The 19,752-nt window shown below is 47.1% G+C and overlaps 1 protein-coding gene across 1 annotated transcript in view; it reads right to left on the bottom strand.

Annotated features, from left to right (window-relative positions):
• LOC115120104 (immunoglobulin-like domain-containing receptor 2) overlaps window positions 1–19,517 on the bottom strand; it is a 50,951-nt gene extending 31,434 nt beyond the window's left edge. The window contains exons 1-5 of the mRNA XM_065020558.1: window positions 19,280–19,517; window positions 11,076–11,396; window positions 5,369–5,807; window positions 5,087–5,230; window positions 4,652–4,766 (exon numbers count right to left, since the gene is read on the bottom strand). Coding sequence (XP_064876630.1) covers window positions 4,652–4,766; window positions 5,087–5,230; window positions 5,369–5,807; window positions 11,076–11,396; window positions 19,280–19,394 — 1,134 coding nt within the window. The 5' untranslated portion in view covers window positions 19,395–19,517. The remainder of the gene's footprint in view (window positions 1–4,651; window positions 4,767–5,086; window positions 5,231–5,368; window positions 5,808–11,075; window positions 11,397–19,279) is intronic.
• Window positions 19,518–19,752: the final 235 nt, after the last annotated feature.

The raw sequence follows: 19,752 nt of genomic DNA, 5'->3' as shown, positions 1-19,752 counted from the left end.
TGACTGGACTGTCAACCTGACAGTAGGTCAGAGCAGGGTGGACTTAGTGACTGGGAGAGATCAACCTGTGTAGTTCAGACTGGTAGATGACTGGGAGAGATCAACCTTATAGAGACTCTGGACTTAGTGCTGAGTGGGTGGTCAGATCACTGGACCTGTAGTCAGAGGCAGGGTGGTAGATACTGGAGAGATCAACCTGACACTAGATGACTGGAGAGATCAACCTGACAGTAGGTAGTGTAGATTATGTAGATGAGAGATCAACCTCTAGGTCAGAGGCAGGGTTAATGCTGACTGGGAGAGATCAACCTGACAGTCCTGGTACATGGGAGAGATCTCTGACTAGGTCAGAGGCAGGGTGGTAGATGACTGGGAGTTCAACCTGATGGGTAGATGACTGGAGAGATCAACCTGACTAGGTCAGAGGCAGGGTTAGATGTGACTGGGAGAGATCAACCTGACAGTAGGTCAGAGGCAGGGTGGTAGATGTGACTGGGAGAGATCAACCTGACAGTAGGTCAGAGGCTTAGATGACTGTAGATGACTGGGAGAGGGACAGTAGGTCAGAGGCAGGGTGGTAGATGACTGGGAGAGATCAACCTGACAGTAGGTCAGAGGCAGGGTGTAGATGACTGGGGATAGATCAACCTGACAGTAGGTCAGAGGCAGGGTGATGACTGGGAGGTCAACCTGACTAGGTCAGAGGCAGGGTGGTAGATGACTGGGAGAGATCAACCTGACAGTAGGTCAGAGGCAGGGTGGTAGATGACTGGGAGAGATCAACCTGACAGTAGGTCAGAGGCAGGGTGGTAGATGACTGGAGAGTCAACCTGACAGTAGGTCAGAGGCATGGTAGATGACTGGGAGAGATCAACCTGACATAGGTCAGAGGCAGGGTGGTGATGCAGACTGGGAGAGATCACCTGACAAGGTCAGAGGCAGGGTGGTAGAAACTGGAGAGATCACCTGACATAGGTCAGAGGCAGGGTGTAGATGACTGGAGAGATCACAGTAGGTCAGAGGTAGGGGTGGGAGATGACCTGACAGTAGGTCAGAGGCAGGATTAGATGACTGGAGAGATCAACCTGACACTAGGTCAGAGGCAGGGTGGTAGATTCAGACTGGGAGAGATCAACCTGACAGTAGGTCAGAGGCAGGGTGGTAGTGACTGGGAGAGATCAGCTGACAGTAGGTCAGAGGCAGATGACTATCACCTGACAGTAGGTCAGAGGCAGGGTGGTAGATGACTGGAGAGATCAACCTGACAGTGGTCAGAGGCAGGGTGGTAGATGAGACTGGGAGAGATCCCTGACTAGGCCAAGGCAGGTGGTAGATGTCTGGGAGAGATCAAGACAGTAGTCAGAGGCAGGGTGGTCCCCAAGTAGGTCAGAGGGGTGGTAGATGACTGGAGAGTCAACCTGACATAGGTCAGAGGCACTAGATGACTGGAGATCAACCTGACAGTAGGTCAGAGGCAGTGACTCAGATCAACCTGACATAGGTCAGAGGCACTAGATGATGGGAGATCAACCTATTGTCCCAAGGCAGTGACTGGGAGAGTCAACCTGACAGTAGGTCTAGGCAGGGTGGTAGATGACTGGAGAGATCAACCTGACAGTAGGTCAGAGGCAACAGATGACTCAGTCCTGACATAGGTCAGAGGCAGGGTGGTAGATGACTGGGGATCAACCTGACAGTTGTCAGAGGCAGGGTGGTAGAACAGTACTGACAGGTCAGAGGCAGGGTGGTAGATGACTGGGAGAGATCAACCTGACAGTAGATGCAGGGTGGTAGATGACTGGGAGATCAACCTGACAGTAGGTCAGAGGCAGGGTGGTAGATGACTATCAACCTGACAGTAGGTCAGATGCAGGGTGGAGATGACTGGATCAACTGAGGAGACTGACAAGTTGTCAACAGGGTACTGAGTCCTGAGAGACAGTAGGTCAGAGGCAGGGTGGTAGATGACTGGGATTGATCAACCTGACAGTATCAGTCCTGATGACTGGAGAGATCAACCTGACAGTAGGTCAGAGGCAGGGTGGTAGATGACTGGGAGGATCAACCTGACAGTAGGTCAGAGGCAGGGTGGTAGATGACTGGAGAGATCAATGTACAGGGTGGTAGATGACTGGAGAGATCAACCTGACAGAGGTGTTAGATGACTGGAGAGATCAACCTGACTCAGACAGAGGCAGGGTGGTAGATGCAGACTGGGAGGATCAACCTGACAGTAGGTCAGAGGCAGGGAGGTAGATGACTGGGAGAGATCAACCTGACAGTAGGTCAGAGGCAGGGTGGTAGATGTCAGACTGGGAGAGATCAACCTGACAGTAGGTCAGAGGCAGGGTGGTAGATGACTGGGAGAGATCAACCTGACAGTAGGTCAGAGGCAGGGTGGTAGATGACTGGGAGAGATCAACCTGACAGTAGGTCAGAGGCAGGGTGGTAGATGACTGGGAGAGATCAACCTGACAGTAGGTCAGAGGCAGGGTGGTAGATGACTGGGAGAGATCAACCTGACAGTAGGTCAGAGGCAGGGTGGTAGATGACTGGAGAGATCAACCTGACAGTAGGTCAGAGGCAGGGTGGTAGATGACTGGGAGAGATGGAGGGTTGGAGACTGGGGAGGATCAACCTGACAGTAGGTCAGAGGCAGGGCTGGGAGGGTGGTAGATGACTGGGAGAGATCAACCTGACAGTAGGTCAGAGGCAGGGTGGTAGATGACTGGGAGAGATCAACCTGACAGTAGGTCAGAGGCAGGGTGGTAGATGACTGGGAGAGATCACCTGACAGTAGGTCAGAGGCAGGGTGGTAGATGACAGGGGTGGAGAGACTCAACCTGACAGTAGGTCAGAGGCAGGGTGGAGAGACTGGGGAGATCAACCTGACAGTAGGTCAGAGGCAGGGTGGTAGATGACTGGGAGAGATCAACCTGACAGTAGGTCAGAGGCAGGGTGGTAGATGACTGGGAGAGATCAACCTGTAGGTCAGAGGCAGGGTGGTAGATGACTGGAGAAACATCCTGACAGTAGGTCAGAAGGGTGGTATCACTGGGAGAGATCACCTGACAGTAGGTCAGAGGCAGGGTGGTAGATGTCAGACTGGGAGAGATCCCTGACAGTAGGTCAGAGGCAGGGTGGTAGATGACTGGGAGACATCAACCTGACAGTAGGTCAACAGGGTCACTCTGTTAAAGATCAACCTGACATTAGGTCAGAGGCAGGGTGGTAGATGACTGGAGAGATCAACCTGACAGTAGGTCAGAGGCAGGGTGGTAGATGACTGGGAAATCAACCTGACAGTAGGTCAGAGGCAGGGTGGTAGATGACTGGGAAATGGAGGGTTCCCTAGGGCTGAGAAGGGGGAGTTGAGGACTCACATCACCAGAAGTCAGGGCCTCAGAAGGTGTCAGAGATGATCACATCTACACAGGTAAACCCCTGTCTCCCCACTGGAGGTCAAACATCAGCCTCTGAGAGAGGGAGGGGAGGAAACATCAGAAGATATCTGCCAAACATCACATCTGTAAAACATCACTCTGTCAAACATCCTTCTGCCAAAACACATCTAACACATCACTCTGTTAAACATGTTAAACATCCCTCTGTCAAACATCACTCTGTTAATTAAACATCACTTTGCCAAACATCACATCTAACACATCACTCTGTCAAACATCACTCTGTTAAACATCACTCTGTCAAACATCACTCTGTTAAACATCACTCTGTCAAACAGCACATCTAACTCATCACTCTGTCAAACAGCACATCTAACTCATCACTCTGTCAACATCACTTTGTCAAACATCACTTTGTAAAACATCACTTTGTCAAAAGTACTCTGTCAAACCACACTTTGTCAAACAGTACTCTGTCAAACCACACTTTGTCAAACATCACTTTGTCAAACATCACATCTAACACATCACTCTGTCAAACATCACTTTGTCAAACATCACTTTGTCAAACATCACATCTAACACGTCACTCTGTCAAACATCACTCTGTAAAACTACCTTACAACATTCCTTAACTGCCCATGTGAAGTCTCAAATATGTCACCTCGGGTTTCAACTGAGAATATAAATATCAAGATCAAGGACAAGGAGGAACGGAGAAACTGGTTTGTTTTGGCCAGTTAGGGGGAGGACGAGGGAACATTGTGTCTGACACAGTCCACGGAGGAGTTGTGATAAACAGTAAAGGAGGCGAGAGGTCGGGTGGACTCTGTGGAGGGAGACTTTCAGCAGACCAGTCAATCCATTGTGAGGCGGACATGTAAACAGACCTATTTAAGGGACAGGAAGAGACAAGCATAATGAACAGCCTTTCCTGTTGGGGGTCGGGCTGGAGGTGGGGCTGTGGGTTAGGAGACTGCAAGTCTCAAATCCTATGGACAACCAGAAAAGAGTTTTAGTGGATATCTATTAACATGCCACTGTATTGAACCCATTTGGTACAGTTTATAATATTGCACTACACTTTATTATGGACAATAGGTGCAGTACACGTCACTGCATTCTGTATCAGAAAGAAGTCTGGGCCTCTTTGAAGTCTCGTAGATCGACACACTGCACTCTTTTAGTTTACAAGTTCCTTCTGCATAAACCTCCGCTGTACCTTACCTCCATGTTAACTTACAGACGTATGAGATACCAGACCCGGTCTCAGGGAGGATCACTCTGCAGATCACTCTGGAGATGACTCTGGAGATGACTCTGGAGATGATCATCACTCTGCAGATGACTCTGGAGATCACTCTGCAGAGATCACTCTAGAGATGACTCTGGAGATCACTCTGGAGATCACTCTGCAGATCACTCTGGAGATCACTCTGCAGATCACTCTGGAGATCACTCTGAGATAATCTGGAGATCACTCTGGAGATCACTCTGGAGATCATCCTGCAGATCACTCTGGAGATCACTCTGGAGATCACTCTGAGATCACTCTGCAGATCATCTGGAGATCACTCTGCAGATCACTCTGGAGATCACTCTGCAGATGACTCTGCAGATGACTCTGGATATCACTCTGGAGATCACTCTGGAGATCACTCTGATATCACTCTGCAGATCACTCTGAGATCACTCTGCAGATGGAGACTCTCCAGATCACTCTGGAGATCACTCTGAAGATCACTCTGCAGATCACTCTGGAGATCACTCTGCAGATGACTCTGCAGATCACTCTGAGATCACTCTGCAGATCACTGGAGATCACTCTGGAGATCACTCTGCAGATCACTCTGGAGATCACTCTGTGTACTAGTGATCACTCTGCATGTGACTCTGGAGTGATCACTCTGATCACTCTGTATAGATCATCCTGCAGATCACTCTGAGATCACTCTGGAGATCACTTGAGATCACTCTGGAGATCACTCTGCAGATCACTCTGGAGATCACTCTGCAGATCACTCTGGAGATCACTCTGCAGATGACTCTGGAGATCACTCTGGAGATCACTCTGCAGATCACTCTGCAGATCACTGGAGATCACTCTGGAGATCACTCTGCAGATCACTCTGGAGATCACTCTGGAGATGACTCTGGAGATCACTCTGCAAATGACTCTGGATATCACTCTGGAGATCACTCTGGAGATCATCCTGCAGATCACTCTGGAGATCACTCTGGAGATCACTCTGGAGATCACTCTGAAGATCACTCTGGAGATCACTCTGAAGATCACTCTGCAGATCACTCTGGAGATCACTCTGCAGATGTCTCTGCAGATGACTCTGCAGATGACTCTGGATATCACTCTGGAGATCACTCTGGAGATCATCCTGCAGATCACTTTGGAGATCACTCTGCAGATCACTCTGCAGATCACCCCGATATCACTCTGCAGATCACTCTAGATCACTCTGCAGATCACTCTGAAGATGTATATTCTGCAGATCACTCTGATATCACTCTGTAGATCAGTGTAGATCATCTGCAGATCACTTGATGAGATCACTCTGCAGATCACTCTGGAGACCAGTGTAGATTGATCACATGTGTACATTAATGTGTGTAGTGTATATTGATGTGTATATTGATGTGTATATTGAAGTATATTGATGTGTATAGTGTATTGATGTGTATAGTATATATTGATGTGTATAGTGTATATTGATGTGTACATTAAGTGTATATTGTATATTGATGTGTATGATGTGTATATTGATATGTAGTGTATATTGATGTGTATAGTGTATATTGTGTATATTGATGTGTATAGTGTATATTGATGTGTACATTGATGTGTGTAGTGTATATTGATGTGTATAGTGTATATTGATGTGTATATTGATGTGTATAGTGTATATTGATGTGTATAGTGTATATTGATGTGTATAGTGTATATTGATGTGTATAGTGTATATTGATGTGTATATTGATGTGTATAGTGTATATTGATGTGTAGTGTATATTGATGTATATTGATGTGTATATTGATGTGTGTAGTGTATATTGATGTGTATATTGATGTGTATAGTGTATATTGATGTGTATATTAATGTGTGTAGTGTATATTGATGTGTATATTGATGTGTATAGTGTATATTGATGTGTACATTGTGTGTGTATGTATATTGATGTGTATATTGATGTGTGTAGTGTATATTGATGTGAACATTGATGTGTATAGTGCATATTGATGTGTATATTGATGTGTATAGTGTATATTGATGTGTATATTGATGTGTATAGTGTATATTGATATATATATGTGTATAGTGTATATTGATGTGTATATTGTATATTGATGTGTATATTGATGTGTGTAGTGTATATTGATGTGTATAGTGTATATTGATGTGTGTAGTGTATATTGATGTGTATATTGTATGTGTATATTGACGTATGTAGTGTATATTGATGTGTATAGTGTATATTGATGTGATAGTGTATATTGATGTGTGTAGTGTATATTGATGTGTATATTGATGTGTGTAGTGTATATTGATGTGTATATTGATGTGTGTAGTGTATATTGATGTGTATATTGTATATTGATGTGTATATTGATGTGTGTAGTGTATATTGATGTGTATATTGATGTGTATAGTGTATATTGATGTGTATAGTGTATATTGATGTGTATAGTGTATATTGATGTGTATATTGATGTGTATAGTGTATATATTGATGTGTATATTAATGTGTATAGTGTATATTGATGTGTATAGTGTATATTGATATGTATATTGATGTGTATAGTGCATATTGACGTGATGTGTATATTGATGTGTATATTGATGTGTATAGTGTATATTGATGTGTATATTGATGTGTGTAGTGTATATTGATGTCCATAGTGTATATTGATGTATATAGTGTATATTCCATATTGATGTGTATAGTGTATATTGATGTGTATCCCCCCATGTATATATTGATATGTATATTGATGTGTATACATCCCCCCATCCCCATCCCCCACCCCCCCCATCCCCCTCCATCCCCCCATCCCCTCCTCCATCCCTCCATCCCCCCCACCCCCCCATCCCCTCCTCCATCCCCCATCCCATCCTCCATCCCCCATCCCCTCCTCCATCCCTCCATCCCCCCCCCCCATCCCCTCCTCCATCCCTCCATCCCCTCCTCCATCCCCCCATCCCCTCCTCCATCCCCTCCTCCATCCCCCCATCCCCTCCTCCATCCCCCCCATCCCCTCCTCCATCCCCTCCTCCATCCCCCCATCCCCTCCCTCCTCCATCCCCCCCATCCCCTCCCTCCTCCATCCCCTCCTCCATCCCCCCCATCCCCTCCTCCATCCCCCCCCATCCCCTCCTCCATCCTTACTCCACAGATTCTTGGAACAGGGTAGGAAGTTCAATGTGTTTGTGCCCACTCCAGGGTTCACCAGAGGAGCCAAACCATTAAGGCTGACTTCACAGTGAACAGACAGAGAGAGAGAGCTCCTTTTGAAGTGCCCCACATCAGAGAGAGGCAGATGGAGAGAGAGAACAGAGAGAGCTCCTTTTAAAGAGCCTCACATCAGAGAGAGACAGAGAGGGAAAGATGGAGAGAGAACAGAGAGAGAGAGAACAGAGAGAGAACAGAGAGAGAGAGAGAGAGAGAGAGAGAGAGGGGAGAGAGAGAGAGAGAGAGAACAGAGAGACAGAGAGAGAGAGAGAGGGAGAGAGAGAGAGAGAGAGAGAAGAGAGGGGGAGAGAGAGAGAACAGAGAACAGAGAGAGAGAGAGAGAGAGAGGGGAGAGAGAGAGAGAGAGAGAAGAGGGGGAGAGAGAGAGAGAAGAGAGAAAGGGGGGTAGAGAGAGAGAGAGAACAAGGTGTGAGGGAGAGGACAACATTAAAGCACAGCAATGTGGGAAAAAATCCTCTTTTGTCCATCTGGTCACAGGAGAAGAGAGGATTCTTATCCTGATTTACAGCTCAATAAATCTGGAGTCCAGTTGCAGGTCCATCCCCCCTCTCTCTTTCTCCCTCTCCGCCCCCTCTCTCTACAGCTCTCTCTCTCTCTCTTTCTCCCTCTCCGTCCCTCCCCCTCTCTCTGTCTCCCTCTCCGTCCCTCCCCCCTCTCTCTCTGTCTCCCTCTCCGCCCCTCTCTCTTTCTCTGTCTCTCTCTCCCTCTCCCTCTCTCTCTGTCTCCCTCTCCGTCCCTCCCTCTCTCTCTCTCTGTCTCCTCTCCGTCCCTCCCTCTCTCTCTGTCTCCCTCTCCGCCCCTCTCTCTACAGCTCTCTCTCTCTCTCTCTGTCTCCCTCTCCGTCCCTCCCTCTCTCTCTGTCTCCCTCTCCGCCCCTCTCTCTACAGCTCTCTCTCTCTGTCTCCCTCTCCGTCTCCTCTCTCTCTGCAGCTCTCTCTCTCTCTCTCTCTCTCTCTCTGCAGCTCTCTCTCTCTCTCTCTCATCTCTCTCTCTCTCTCTGCTCTCTCTCTCTCTCTCTGCAACCCCTCTCTCTCTCTCTGCAGCTCTCTCTCTCTCTCTCTCCACCCCTCGCTCTCTCTCTCTCTGCACTTCTCTCTCTCTCAGCTCTCTCTCTCTCTCTCTCTCTCTGTTTCCCTCTCCGCTCTCTCTCTCTCTCTCTGTCTCCCTCTCCGCCCCCTCTCTCTATGTCTCCCCTCTCTCTATGTCTCCCTCTCTCTCTCTCTCTCTCTCTCCATCTTTCCCTCTCTCTCTCTTTGCAGCTCTCTCTCTCTCTCTCATTCTCTCTCTCTCTGCTGCTCTCTCTCTCTCTCTCTGCAGCTCCCTCTCTCTCTCTCTGCAGCTCTCTCTCTCCATTCTCTCTCTCTCTCTCTGCAGCTCTCTCAGCTCTCTCTCTCTCTCTCTGCAGCTCTCTCTCTCTCTCTCTCTCTGTTTCCCTCCGCCCCTCTCTCTCTCTGTCTCCCTCTCCGCCCCTCTCTCTCTCTGTCTCCCTCTCCGCCTCTCTCTCTCTCTCCATCTTTCCCTCTTACTCTATCCATCTCTATCTTTCTCTGCTCACCGATGCCTGAGTCTAAAGTGGCTATCAGAGTCCAAAAGATGTATGTGTACACACAGCAGTGTTCTAGAATGTCGGACCGTTGACTTCCATACTTTGAATTCTTAGCATGGCTCAAGCAATTTCTCCAACTGTCAACACATTAAAACGCATAGAAGACGAGAACGTGGAGCCGCGTTGGCTGGGGATTGTGGGGAGGTGCGTGTTCGGGCTGAGCGTCCCCCATGTAGCTATGTCACAATGGGACGCCGGACTATCACGTCTCTTCCTATTCATCACCCTGCTTGTCCTCCACAACACCCTCTTAGTGTCTCTTCAGAGGACCTCACAGCACGCATGTGGGTGGGTGCATGTCAACGTGTGTGTTATGGAATTGAGAAGAGAGGCAGCCTTGTGACCTGCCTGTGACCTCAACCAACTGTGACCTTTATCTACATGATCTTTATTTTGATCTGCTGGACCTGACCAGCCTCCCTGGACATCTAGTCCTCCTGATGTAATAACATCATCAACAACACTAGTGACATGTATTTTATCTAGAGGACCTGACCAGCCTCCCTGGACATCTAGTCCTCCTGATGTAATACATCATCAACAACACTAGTGACATGTGACATGTCTTTTATCTAGAGGACCTGACCAGCCTCCCTGGACATCTAGTCCTCCTGATGTAATAGCATCATCAACAACACTAGTGACATGTCTTTTATCTAGAGGACCTGGCCAGCCTCCTGGACATCTAGTCCTCCTGATGTAATAGCATCATCAACAACACTAGTGACATGTCTTTTATCTAGAGGACCTGGCCAGCCTCCCTGGACATCTAGTCCTCCTGATGTAATAGCATCATCAACAACACTAGTGACATGTCTTTTATCAGAGGACCTGGCCAGCCTCCTGGACATCTAGTCCTCCTGATGTAATAGCATCATCAACAACACTAGTGACATGTCTTTTATCTAGAGGACCTGGCCAGCCTCCTGGACATCTAGTCCTCCTGATGTAATAGCATCATCAACAACACTAGTGACATGTCTTTTATCTAGAGGACCTGGCCAGCCTCCCTGGACATCTAGTCCTCCTGATGTAATAGCATCATCAACAACACTAGTGACATGTCTTTTATCTAGAGGACCTGGCCAGCCTCCTGACATCTAGTCCTTCTGATGTAATAGCATCATCAACAACACTAGTGACATGTCTTTTATCTAGAGGACCTGGCCAGCCTCCCTGAACATCTAGTCCTCCTGATGTAATAGCATCATCAACAACACTAGTGACATGTCTTTTATCTAGAGGACCTGGCCAGCCTCCCTGAACATCTAGTCCTCCTGATGTAATAGCATCATCAACAACACTAGTGACATGTCTTTTATCTAGAGGACCTGGCCAGCCTCCCTGGACATCTAAGTCCTCCTGATGTAATAGCATCATCAACAACACCAGTGACATGTCTTTTATCTAGAGGACCTGACCAGCCTCCCTGAACATCTAGTCCGCCTGATGTAATAGCATCATCAACAACACTAGTGACATGTCTTTTATCTAGAGGACCTGGCCAGCCTCCCTGGACATCTAGTCCTCCTGATGTAATAGCATCATCAACAACAGTAGTATTGAGTGCCATGTCTTACTGTTGATGATAGTAATATCTCTGCCCTTGTAGTGCTCGGCCAGGGTGATGGAGGATCCGGTGACGGAGGCCACCACGCGGACGGTGCGGCTAGAATCGGAGCAGTCTACATGGGACGAGGAGCCCCTTACCCCCAGGCCCTCCGGGAAGCTGAAGGCGTCGCGGGTGCGGTCGCGGCAGTAAGACTTGTACCACCATTGGATCACAGGCGTCTGGGTGGACATGCTGGAGTATTGACACGGCAGGACCACCGACTGGAACAGCGTGGCATACTTCTTGTCTTCACGAGAGGAGACCTGGATGGCTGAGCTAGATGGGAGATCTGGTGGAGAGAGAGAGAGAGAGAGAGAGAGAGAGAGAGAGAGAGAGAGAGAGAGAGACAGAGAAAGAGAAGAGAAAGACAGACAGACAGACAGACAGACAGAGACAGAGACAGAGAGGAGTCACTAATTGCCATTTCAAGGAGATGACATCTTAGCACAAACAGATCTGGGACCTGGCTAGCTGGCAGTGTCACTGTGAACTGACATATAGAGAGAAATCCCCAGATCAGCAGTGTGGCCCTGTCCGCCCTCTTACATTCACCACGAGACCAGCACTTCAGACCAACCGGTAATTACATCATCTAGTGAATGTTCACCTCCAGCCTCACAAAGCTCCTAAAACACAGTTAAATACAACCTTACTGTTACCATCAACGTGAAATAGAGCAAGAGTAGGCTAGTCTGACTGTAATGTCTGTCGTCGGAAGGCATGGACCAAAACGCAGCGTGGTAAGTGTTCATTAATCTTTATTACTCAAAAACACTCAAACAAAATAACAAAGTGAAAAAAACGAAACAGTTCTGTCAGGTGCAGAAACACGAAACAGAAAACAACTACCCACAAAACACAGGTGGGGAAAAGGCTGCCTAAGTATGATTCCCAATCAGAGACAACGATAGACAGCTGCCTCTGATTGGGAACCACACTCGGCCAAAAACAAAGAAATAGAAAACATAGAAATGGAGAAACTAGAATGCCCACCCTAGTCACACCCTGGCCTAAATAAAATAGAGAATAAAAGCCTCTCTAATACCAGGGTGTGACAGTACCCCCAAAGGTGCGGACTCCGGCCGCAAAACCTGCCTCTAAAGGGGAGGGTCCGGGTGGGCATCCCTTATGGCGGTGGCTCCGGTGCGGGATGTAGACCCCCCTCCGCCCGCAGATCCCTCCTCTTTGGTGGCAGCCCTGGTGCATGGACCTTCACTGGAGGAACCGGGCCGCAGATCCCTCGCCGGAGGCTCCGGACTGGGAACCATCGCTGGAGGCTCCGGACTGGGAACCGGACTGGGGACCGTCGCTGCAGGCTCCGGAGTGGGGACCGTCGCTGGAGGCTCTGGACTGGGAACCGGACTGGGGACCGTCGCTGGAGGCTCCGGACTGGGAACCGGACTGGGAACCATCGCTGGAGGCTCCGGACTGGGAACCGGACTGGGAACCATCGCTGGAGGCTCCGGACTGGGAACCGGACTGGGAACCATCGCTGGAGGCTCCGGACTGGGAACCGGACTGGGGACCTTCGCTGCAGGCTCCGGACTGGGGACCGTCGCTGGAGGCTCCGGACTGGGGACCGTCGCTGCAGGCTCCGGACTGGGGACCGTCGCTGGAGGCTCCGGACTGGGGACCGTCGCTGCAGGCTCCGGACTGGGGACCGTCGCTGCAGGCTCCGGACTGGGGACCGTCGCTGCAGGCTCCGGACTGGGGACCGTCGCTGGATGCTCCGGACTTTGGGGATCACTGGAGGCTTTGTGCCGTGGATCATCACTGGAGGCTTCATGCCATGGATCATCACTGGAGGCTTTGCTGGATGCGGACTGGAAGCCTGGACTGGGCATCCTGGCTGGATACCCACTTTAGCTCGCTGGAGAGCCAGCGCAGGACACTCCGTGGAGTTCTTGACTGGAGTGCAGGGCCACGTGACACTGACTGCGCTGGAGGTGAGTGGGGAGTAGCCCTCCAGATCTCAGTATCGCCCTCAGGGGTTTCCCACCTGTGACATGCTCTGAGGCTGGAACTCAGAAGAAGGCTAGACTGTGTTAGGCTACAGTCTGGAGAACAAGTATTTGATCACTGAGGCTTTGTGCCATGGATCATCACTGGAGTCTGTAATTTTTTATCATGGATCATCACTGGAGACTGCAGAAAATCACATTGTATGCCATAATTAATGCATCACTGCATGACATAAGGTATTTGATACATCAGCAAAGCAGCCATGGTACATCAACCTTTGTTTGCAATTACTCATACATTTTTGTAGTTCTTGGAGCAGAAGGATTTTGGCCCACTCCTCCATGACTGAGGAGCGTCGCTGGGGGGAGCTCCCTCCAAAGATTTTCTTGGGTTCCTCTGGAGACTGGCTAGGCCACTCCAGGACCGTGGAGCTGCCCAACGCATCCTGGCTGCTGGAAGACCCAGCCACCCATCTAGCTCAGTGAGTGTGGAGATGGCTGGCACAGGGTCGTCTTGCTTTGCAGAAAAGCTGGGCTAGTGCTTCACTGATGGGCGCACTGGAGGCATAGTGTGTAGAGCCAGCATTGATCTGAGATCAGATGGTCATTGGCAAACTTCCACACACTGGACCGTGGAGACGCACCGGAGGTCTGCAGAGCCTCTCAAACTTCAGATGGCGAGGGTAATTGACCGTCATCTTGAACTTCTTCCATTTTCTAATAATTGCGCCAACAGTTGTTGCCTTCTCACCAAGCTGCTTGCCTATTGTCCTGTAGCCCATCCCAGCCTTGGCAGGTCTACACTGATGAGCTCTCAGGTCTTGGCCATTGTGGAGAGGTTGGAGTCTGTTTGATTGAGTGTGTGGACAGGTGTCTTATATACAGGTAACGAGTTGAAACAGGTGCAGTTAATACAGGTAATGAGTGGAGAACAGGAGGGTTTCTTAAAGAAAAACGAACAGGTCTGTGAGAGCCGGAATTCTTACTGGTTGGTAGGTTATCAAATACTTATGTCATGCAAATTAATTACTTAAAAATCATACAATGTGATTTTCTGGATTTTGTTTTAGATTCTGTCTCTCACATTTGAAGTGCACCTATGATAAAAAATTACAGACCTCTACATGCTTTGTAAGTAGGAAAACAAGCAAAATCGGCAGTGTATCAAATACTTGTTCTCCCCACTGTATGTCTGCTTGGATAAGGGACATGACGGGACCGCTGAAATCTACTTGTCTCCTTGTTTGGGAAAGAGGAGCAGAGGTGGTTTCATCCTCAACAGGTATCTGTACGGTTAGTGTCAGGCCCAGGCTGGGGCCGAGTCTACTGAAAGGTCAGAAAGAGAAATCAGAGTTTCTCAGGATCTGTTCCAATTCAATTGCTGTCTGTACAATTGAACACGGTCTGTGTCCCAAATGGCACCCTATTTAGTGCCCTACTTTTGACCAGGGCCCATATGTCTCAAAAGTAGTGCACTATGTAGGGAATAGGGTACCATTTAGGACGAACAAACAGCATTTCTGCAGTAGAGCAGACTGTAATTTTAATATGCAATCTGACTCAACAAAATGAACAGAATTATATGTTGCTGGTGTGGTAATCTTTCATTTTAAATACCAGTTACCCGGGTTTACCAGTGTGGTGATGGAGTAAATCCCCCCACACTTAACACAAGTGGTCACTATGACCACAGTCTCAAAGCCTAAAAACATAAAAACAGCTGATTCACTCTGTCTGTATCTGATTGTTAGAATTATTATGAATAAATTAATAAACAATATCCCCATTTCAAATATAACTGTAACTAAGTAAACTTATACTCTGTTTTATTATATCTGATTAACAATATGAGTTCATAAGAAGGGATTGTGTGACACGGACAAGGAGTAATTAAAGTTAATGAACACCATTCCAACTAGGAAGAAAGAAATGGGTTGTGGATTAAGTAAACAGATAAGGTAGTTAACCTATGGTTGAACCAACGAAACTGAGCTCTGGGGTGTTTTAGATAAGGAAGTGAGTGCATTCCTAGGTTTTCTGTTAATTAGAACTGTCAGCTAAGTGGTGATCGATAATGTTGAGGGGTCAAAAAGTTAATTCAGTTGTGTTGTGTGTCCTGTGTATGTGCTAGGGGGTCAGCATGAACTCAGTTGTGTTGTGTGTCCTGTGTATGTGCTGGGGGGTCAGAATGAACTCAGTTGTGTTGTGTGTCCTGTGTATGTGCTGGGGGGTCAGAATGAACTCAGTTGTGTTGTGTGTCCTGTGTATGTGCTGGGGGGTCAGAATGAACTCAGAATGAACTTTTAAAGTTCCCTTTGACCCGGTCTGGAGGAGGAGATTCATTTTAGGAGCAATGAAATGACATCATGTTATTGTATATAAACTGTTGCTCGTGGTAACGTGGGAGCGCGCTCCGAGAATAAATTCTGTTACCTATTATTGAAACGGCTGGTCTACGTCTATTTTATGCAAACAAGAATCTTACAAATTCTCATAAAATAGATGAAGGGTTTTCAATTAATTAAAACACATTGGCATAATTAAATTACAGTAACAATGATTCACTGAGTTTATTTGATATGATTCTGAACAGAATGTAGCAGAGGTGGTTCAGTGGTTCATGTTGAGGAACCTGATTCACTCTGTCTGTATCTGACTCACTGAGTTCAGTTGATATGATTCTGAACAGAATGTAGCAGAGGTGATTTAGTGGTTCATGATGAGGAACCTGAAGACTAGCGTTAGCTCTCAGAGTTCATGTCTAGGATCAAGCTCAGGGGACAAACAGTGTTGTGGTGACTAGACTAGTTCAAACCCAGTTGGTTAATAAGTTCTGAACCCGACAGATCTCATGAGCAGGAGCTTGACAACACAGCTGGACAGTCCAGTCAATCAGCAGGTGATGAACTGAAAACACACACGCCTAAAAACATCTGTGTCTGCTAAATGTGTGTGTGTGTGTGTGTGTGTGTGTGTGTGTGTGTGTGTGTGTGTGTGTGTGTGTGTGTGTGTGTGTGTGTGTGTGTGTGTGTGTGTGGTGTTTCTTTGAATAGGCAGTGGGAGGTGAGGTCAGTGAACAATTGTGGTCTGAAATGGAACCATGAGCAGAGAGGGAGAGATGGGGGATGGGTAGCTTCATTTAATCATGTCCTGTGTGTGTGTTTGTGTGTGTGTATGGGTGTGTGGGAGCGAGCGTTAATTCGTATGTGTGTTTGTGTGCGAGCGTTAATTTGTTTGTGTGTGTGTGTGTGTGTGTGTGTGTGTGTGTGTGTGTGTGTGTGTGTGTGTGTGTGTGTGTGTGTGTGTGTGTGTGTGTGTGTGTGTGTGTGTGTGTGTGTGTGTGTGTGTGTTAGACAGTAGAGTTGTCACATTCTCCCAAACCACTTCATGAAACAGGGAACTTCTGGATGAGCCAGCAATAAAACAGTAACAGCTTCCATAACATTACTAGAACATTCCCAAAACATTACTAGAACATTCCCAAAACATTACTAGAACATTCCCAAAACATTACTAGAACATTCCCAAAACATTACTAGAACATTCCCAAACATTACTAGAACATTCCCAAAACATTACTAGAACATTCCCAAAACATTACTAGAACATTCCCAAAACATTACTAGAACATTCCCATAACATTACTAGAACATTCCCATAACATTACTAGAACATTCCCGTAACATTACTAGAACATTCCCATAACATTACTAGAACATTCCCATAACATTACTAGAACATTCCCGTAACATTACTAGAACATTCCCATACCATTACTAGAACAGAACATTACTAGAACATTACCATTACTAGAACATTCCCATAACATTACTAGAACATTCCCATAACATTACTAGAACATTCCCGTAACATTACTAGAACATTCCCATACCATTACTAGAACATTCCCGTAACATTACTAGAACATTCCCATACCATTACTAGAACATTCCCATAACATTACTAGAACATTCCCATAACATTACTAGAACATTCCCGTAACATTACTAGAACATTCCCATACCATTACTAGAACATTCCCATACCATTACTAGAACATTCCCATAACATTACCAGAACATTCCCATAACATTGCCATAACATTCCCAGCAGCAGAAAGGGAAACAACAGGAAAGTCAGTAGGGCTTTCAGAGGATTGAGAGCTACCGGGAACACAGGCTTTATTCGTTTCCAGGGAAACCACCTCAGGAGGGGAGCAGGGACAGGGGTGTTTTATTTTATTAGTTCATCTTCAGAAGAGCCCCACGGAGTCTACAGAAGAGCCCTGCAGAGTCTACAGAAGAGCCCTACCGAGTCTACAGGAGGGGTCTACGGGAGGGTTTAGAGGGGAGAGGAGCTGTTTCAGACACACACAGAGCGAGAGAGAGATTAAACGACAGAGAACGATGGTAGAGAGGGAAACAGTGTAGAGAGAGGAGGGAGAAAGAGAAGAGGAAGAGCGAGAGAGAGAGAGAGAGAGAGAGAGAGAGAGAGAGAGAGAGAGAGAGAGAGAGAGAGGCACAGGGGAAATCGGTTGGTGTGTAGTAGGCTACATTCCTCACACCGCAGGCCACAGCACTTCAGGAGAGCAGGGAAAGAAAGGATGAGGGAAAGGGAGGAGAGGAGAGGCAGGGAGCAAAAGTCCACTTCAGACCAGTTCCTTACGCTGTTTGTAGTTTGAAAGTTGCACATGCTGCTAGTCTAAGGACCTGTGGTATCCCTCACAAACACCTGCTGCTAGTCTAAGGACCTGTGGTGTCCCTCAAACACCTGCTGCTAGTCTAAGGACATGTGGTGTCCCTCAAACACCTGCTGCTAGTCTAAGGACCTGTGGTGTCCCTCAAACACCTGCTGCTAGTCTAAGGACCTGTGGTGTCCCTCAAACACCTGCTGCTAGTCTAAGGACCTGTGGTGTCCCTCAAACACCTGCTGCTAGTCTAAGGACCTGTGGTGTCCCTCAAACACCTGCTGCTAGTCTAAGGACCTGTGGTGTCCCTCAAACACCTGCTGCTAGTCTAAGGACCTGTGATGTCCCTCAAACACCTGCTGCTAGTCTAAGGACCTGTGGTGTCCCTCAAACACCTGCTGCTAGTCTAAGGACCTGTGGCGTCCCTCAAACACCTGCTGCTAGTCTAAGGACCTATGGTGACCCTCAAACACCTGCTGCTAGTCTAAGGACCTATGGTGACCCTCAAACACCTGCTGCTAGTCTAAGGACCTATGGTGACCCTCAAACACCTGCTGCTAGTCTAAGGACCTATGGTGACCCTCAAACACCTGCTGCTAGTCTAAGGACCTATGGTGACCCTCAAACACCTGCTGCTAGTCTAAGGACCTGTGGTGTCCCTCAAACAGCTCCTGCTACCTAGGAGGACATTTTAAACACAGAGCTGGAGAAATCTACAAATCAACACTTCTCTATATAACTACATAATCAAAAATGAGTATTGTAGCCTACATTAGACAACATGAACTCAGGGATAGAATCTATAATCTATAGGTTTATCATTTCTAAAAAACTAAATGATTACAAAATATTATTCCCTATCTGTAATACACCATTTTTTCAAACTTACCTGTAATTATTTGATTAATTCATGAATGGATATTACAACTCCAATGTACGCTATTGTACACTGATTGAAGTCAGTCCTTCCTAATCCGTGACCTATAAACTTCCCTTCACATTATTCACACTTGGCTGAGGACCATGGACCCAACAGAAGCCCGTCTACATACAGCCGCCAGACCAGTGCTACCTTCATTGCGCTGCACCAAGCAAGTCACACAACAACGCTCATGCTTCTATCCCTCGTGATGTTGAAATCAAACGGCAGGATAGTCTACATTCCAAATCCGTTACTTTGTATCGTTTACGGGCTACACAAGTCTTGTACTGTTGGCCTACGTGACTGTAACTTGAAAGTAAATTACGTTTTTTTTCTTTGAAGGCTACAATGTATCGTTCTTTCCTGAAATGTTTTCCCTTGGTAAATCCTGAAAAAAAGTTCCCGTGCAAAAAAGACGGAAAAAACATCAACCAATTTTTTTTTCTGTTAGAAATCAGAAGGAGGGCAGGTTCGAGAACACAAACATCTTAAAAGTAAAAGAAGTGAGGAGAAAACAATAATAATAAGGTTGTTTATTAACCTGTTACACTGCTAGGTTGGCTCGTTAGTCAGTAAAAGTTATATACATCTTCATCACCTACCTGCCAGGAATAGTACAGGAATCCACCATCTCAGCAACAAACACATCTTCCATATCAAAGCATTTGGGTTTAGAGAAGTCCTGTGTACATGTTCTCCTCGCCTTTTCCGCCTCATTCCTCAAACCGCTATTCGGAGCGCCTCGCTCTAGGCGAGTATAACGGGATTGTAACGCTCCTAGCTCTGACCGAGTATAACGGGACTGTAAAAGTCCTGGCTCTTCCCGAGTATAACGAGACTGTACTGTTTGAGAAATGGGTGGTGCATGCGCGGTTTGGTCCTCTTGAGGACAAGGGGGGGGGGGGGCGTTCATTTTAAAGTGACTCAAGCATCTTTACATGTTGTGGCCAATAGGACTGTGTCTATATGGGTCATTCTTGAATTGCGGTGATAAATTCTGATCCTTGACTTTGGCATCATGTAAAAGCTTTCTAAAATGAGAACAACATGACAAGTAATATATTTGTCTTTTGTT

This window comes from Oncorhynchus nerka, linkage group LG2 (assembly GCF_034236695.1).
Source record: "Oncorhynchus nerka isolate Pitt River linkage group LG2, Oner_Uvic_2.0, whole genome shotgun sequence".
Classification (NCBI taxonomy): domain Eukaryota; kingdom Metazoa; phylum Chordata; class Actinopteri; order Salmoniformes; family Salmonidae; genus Oncorhynchus; species Oncorhynchus nerka.
This window is presented reverse-complemented; position numbering and strand designations above follow the sequence as displayed.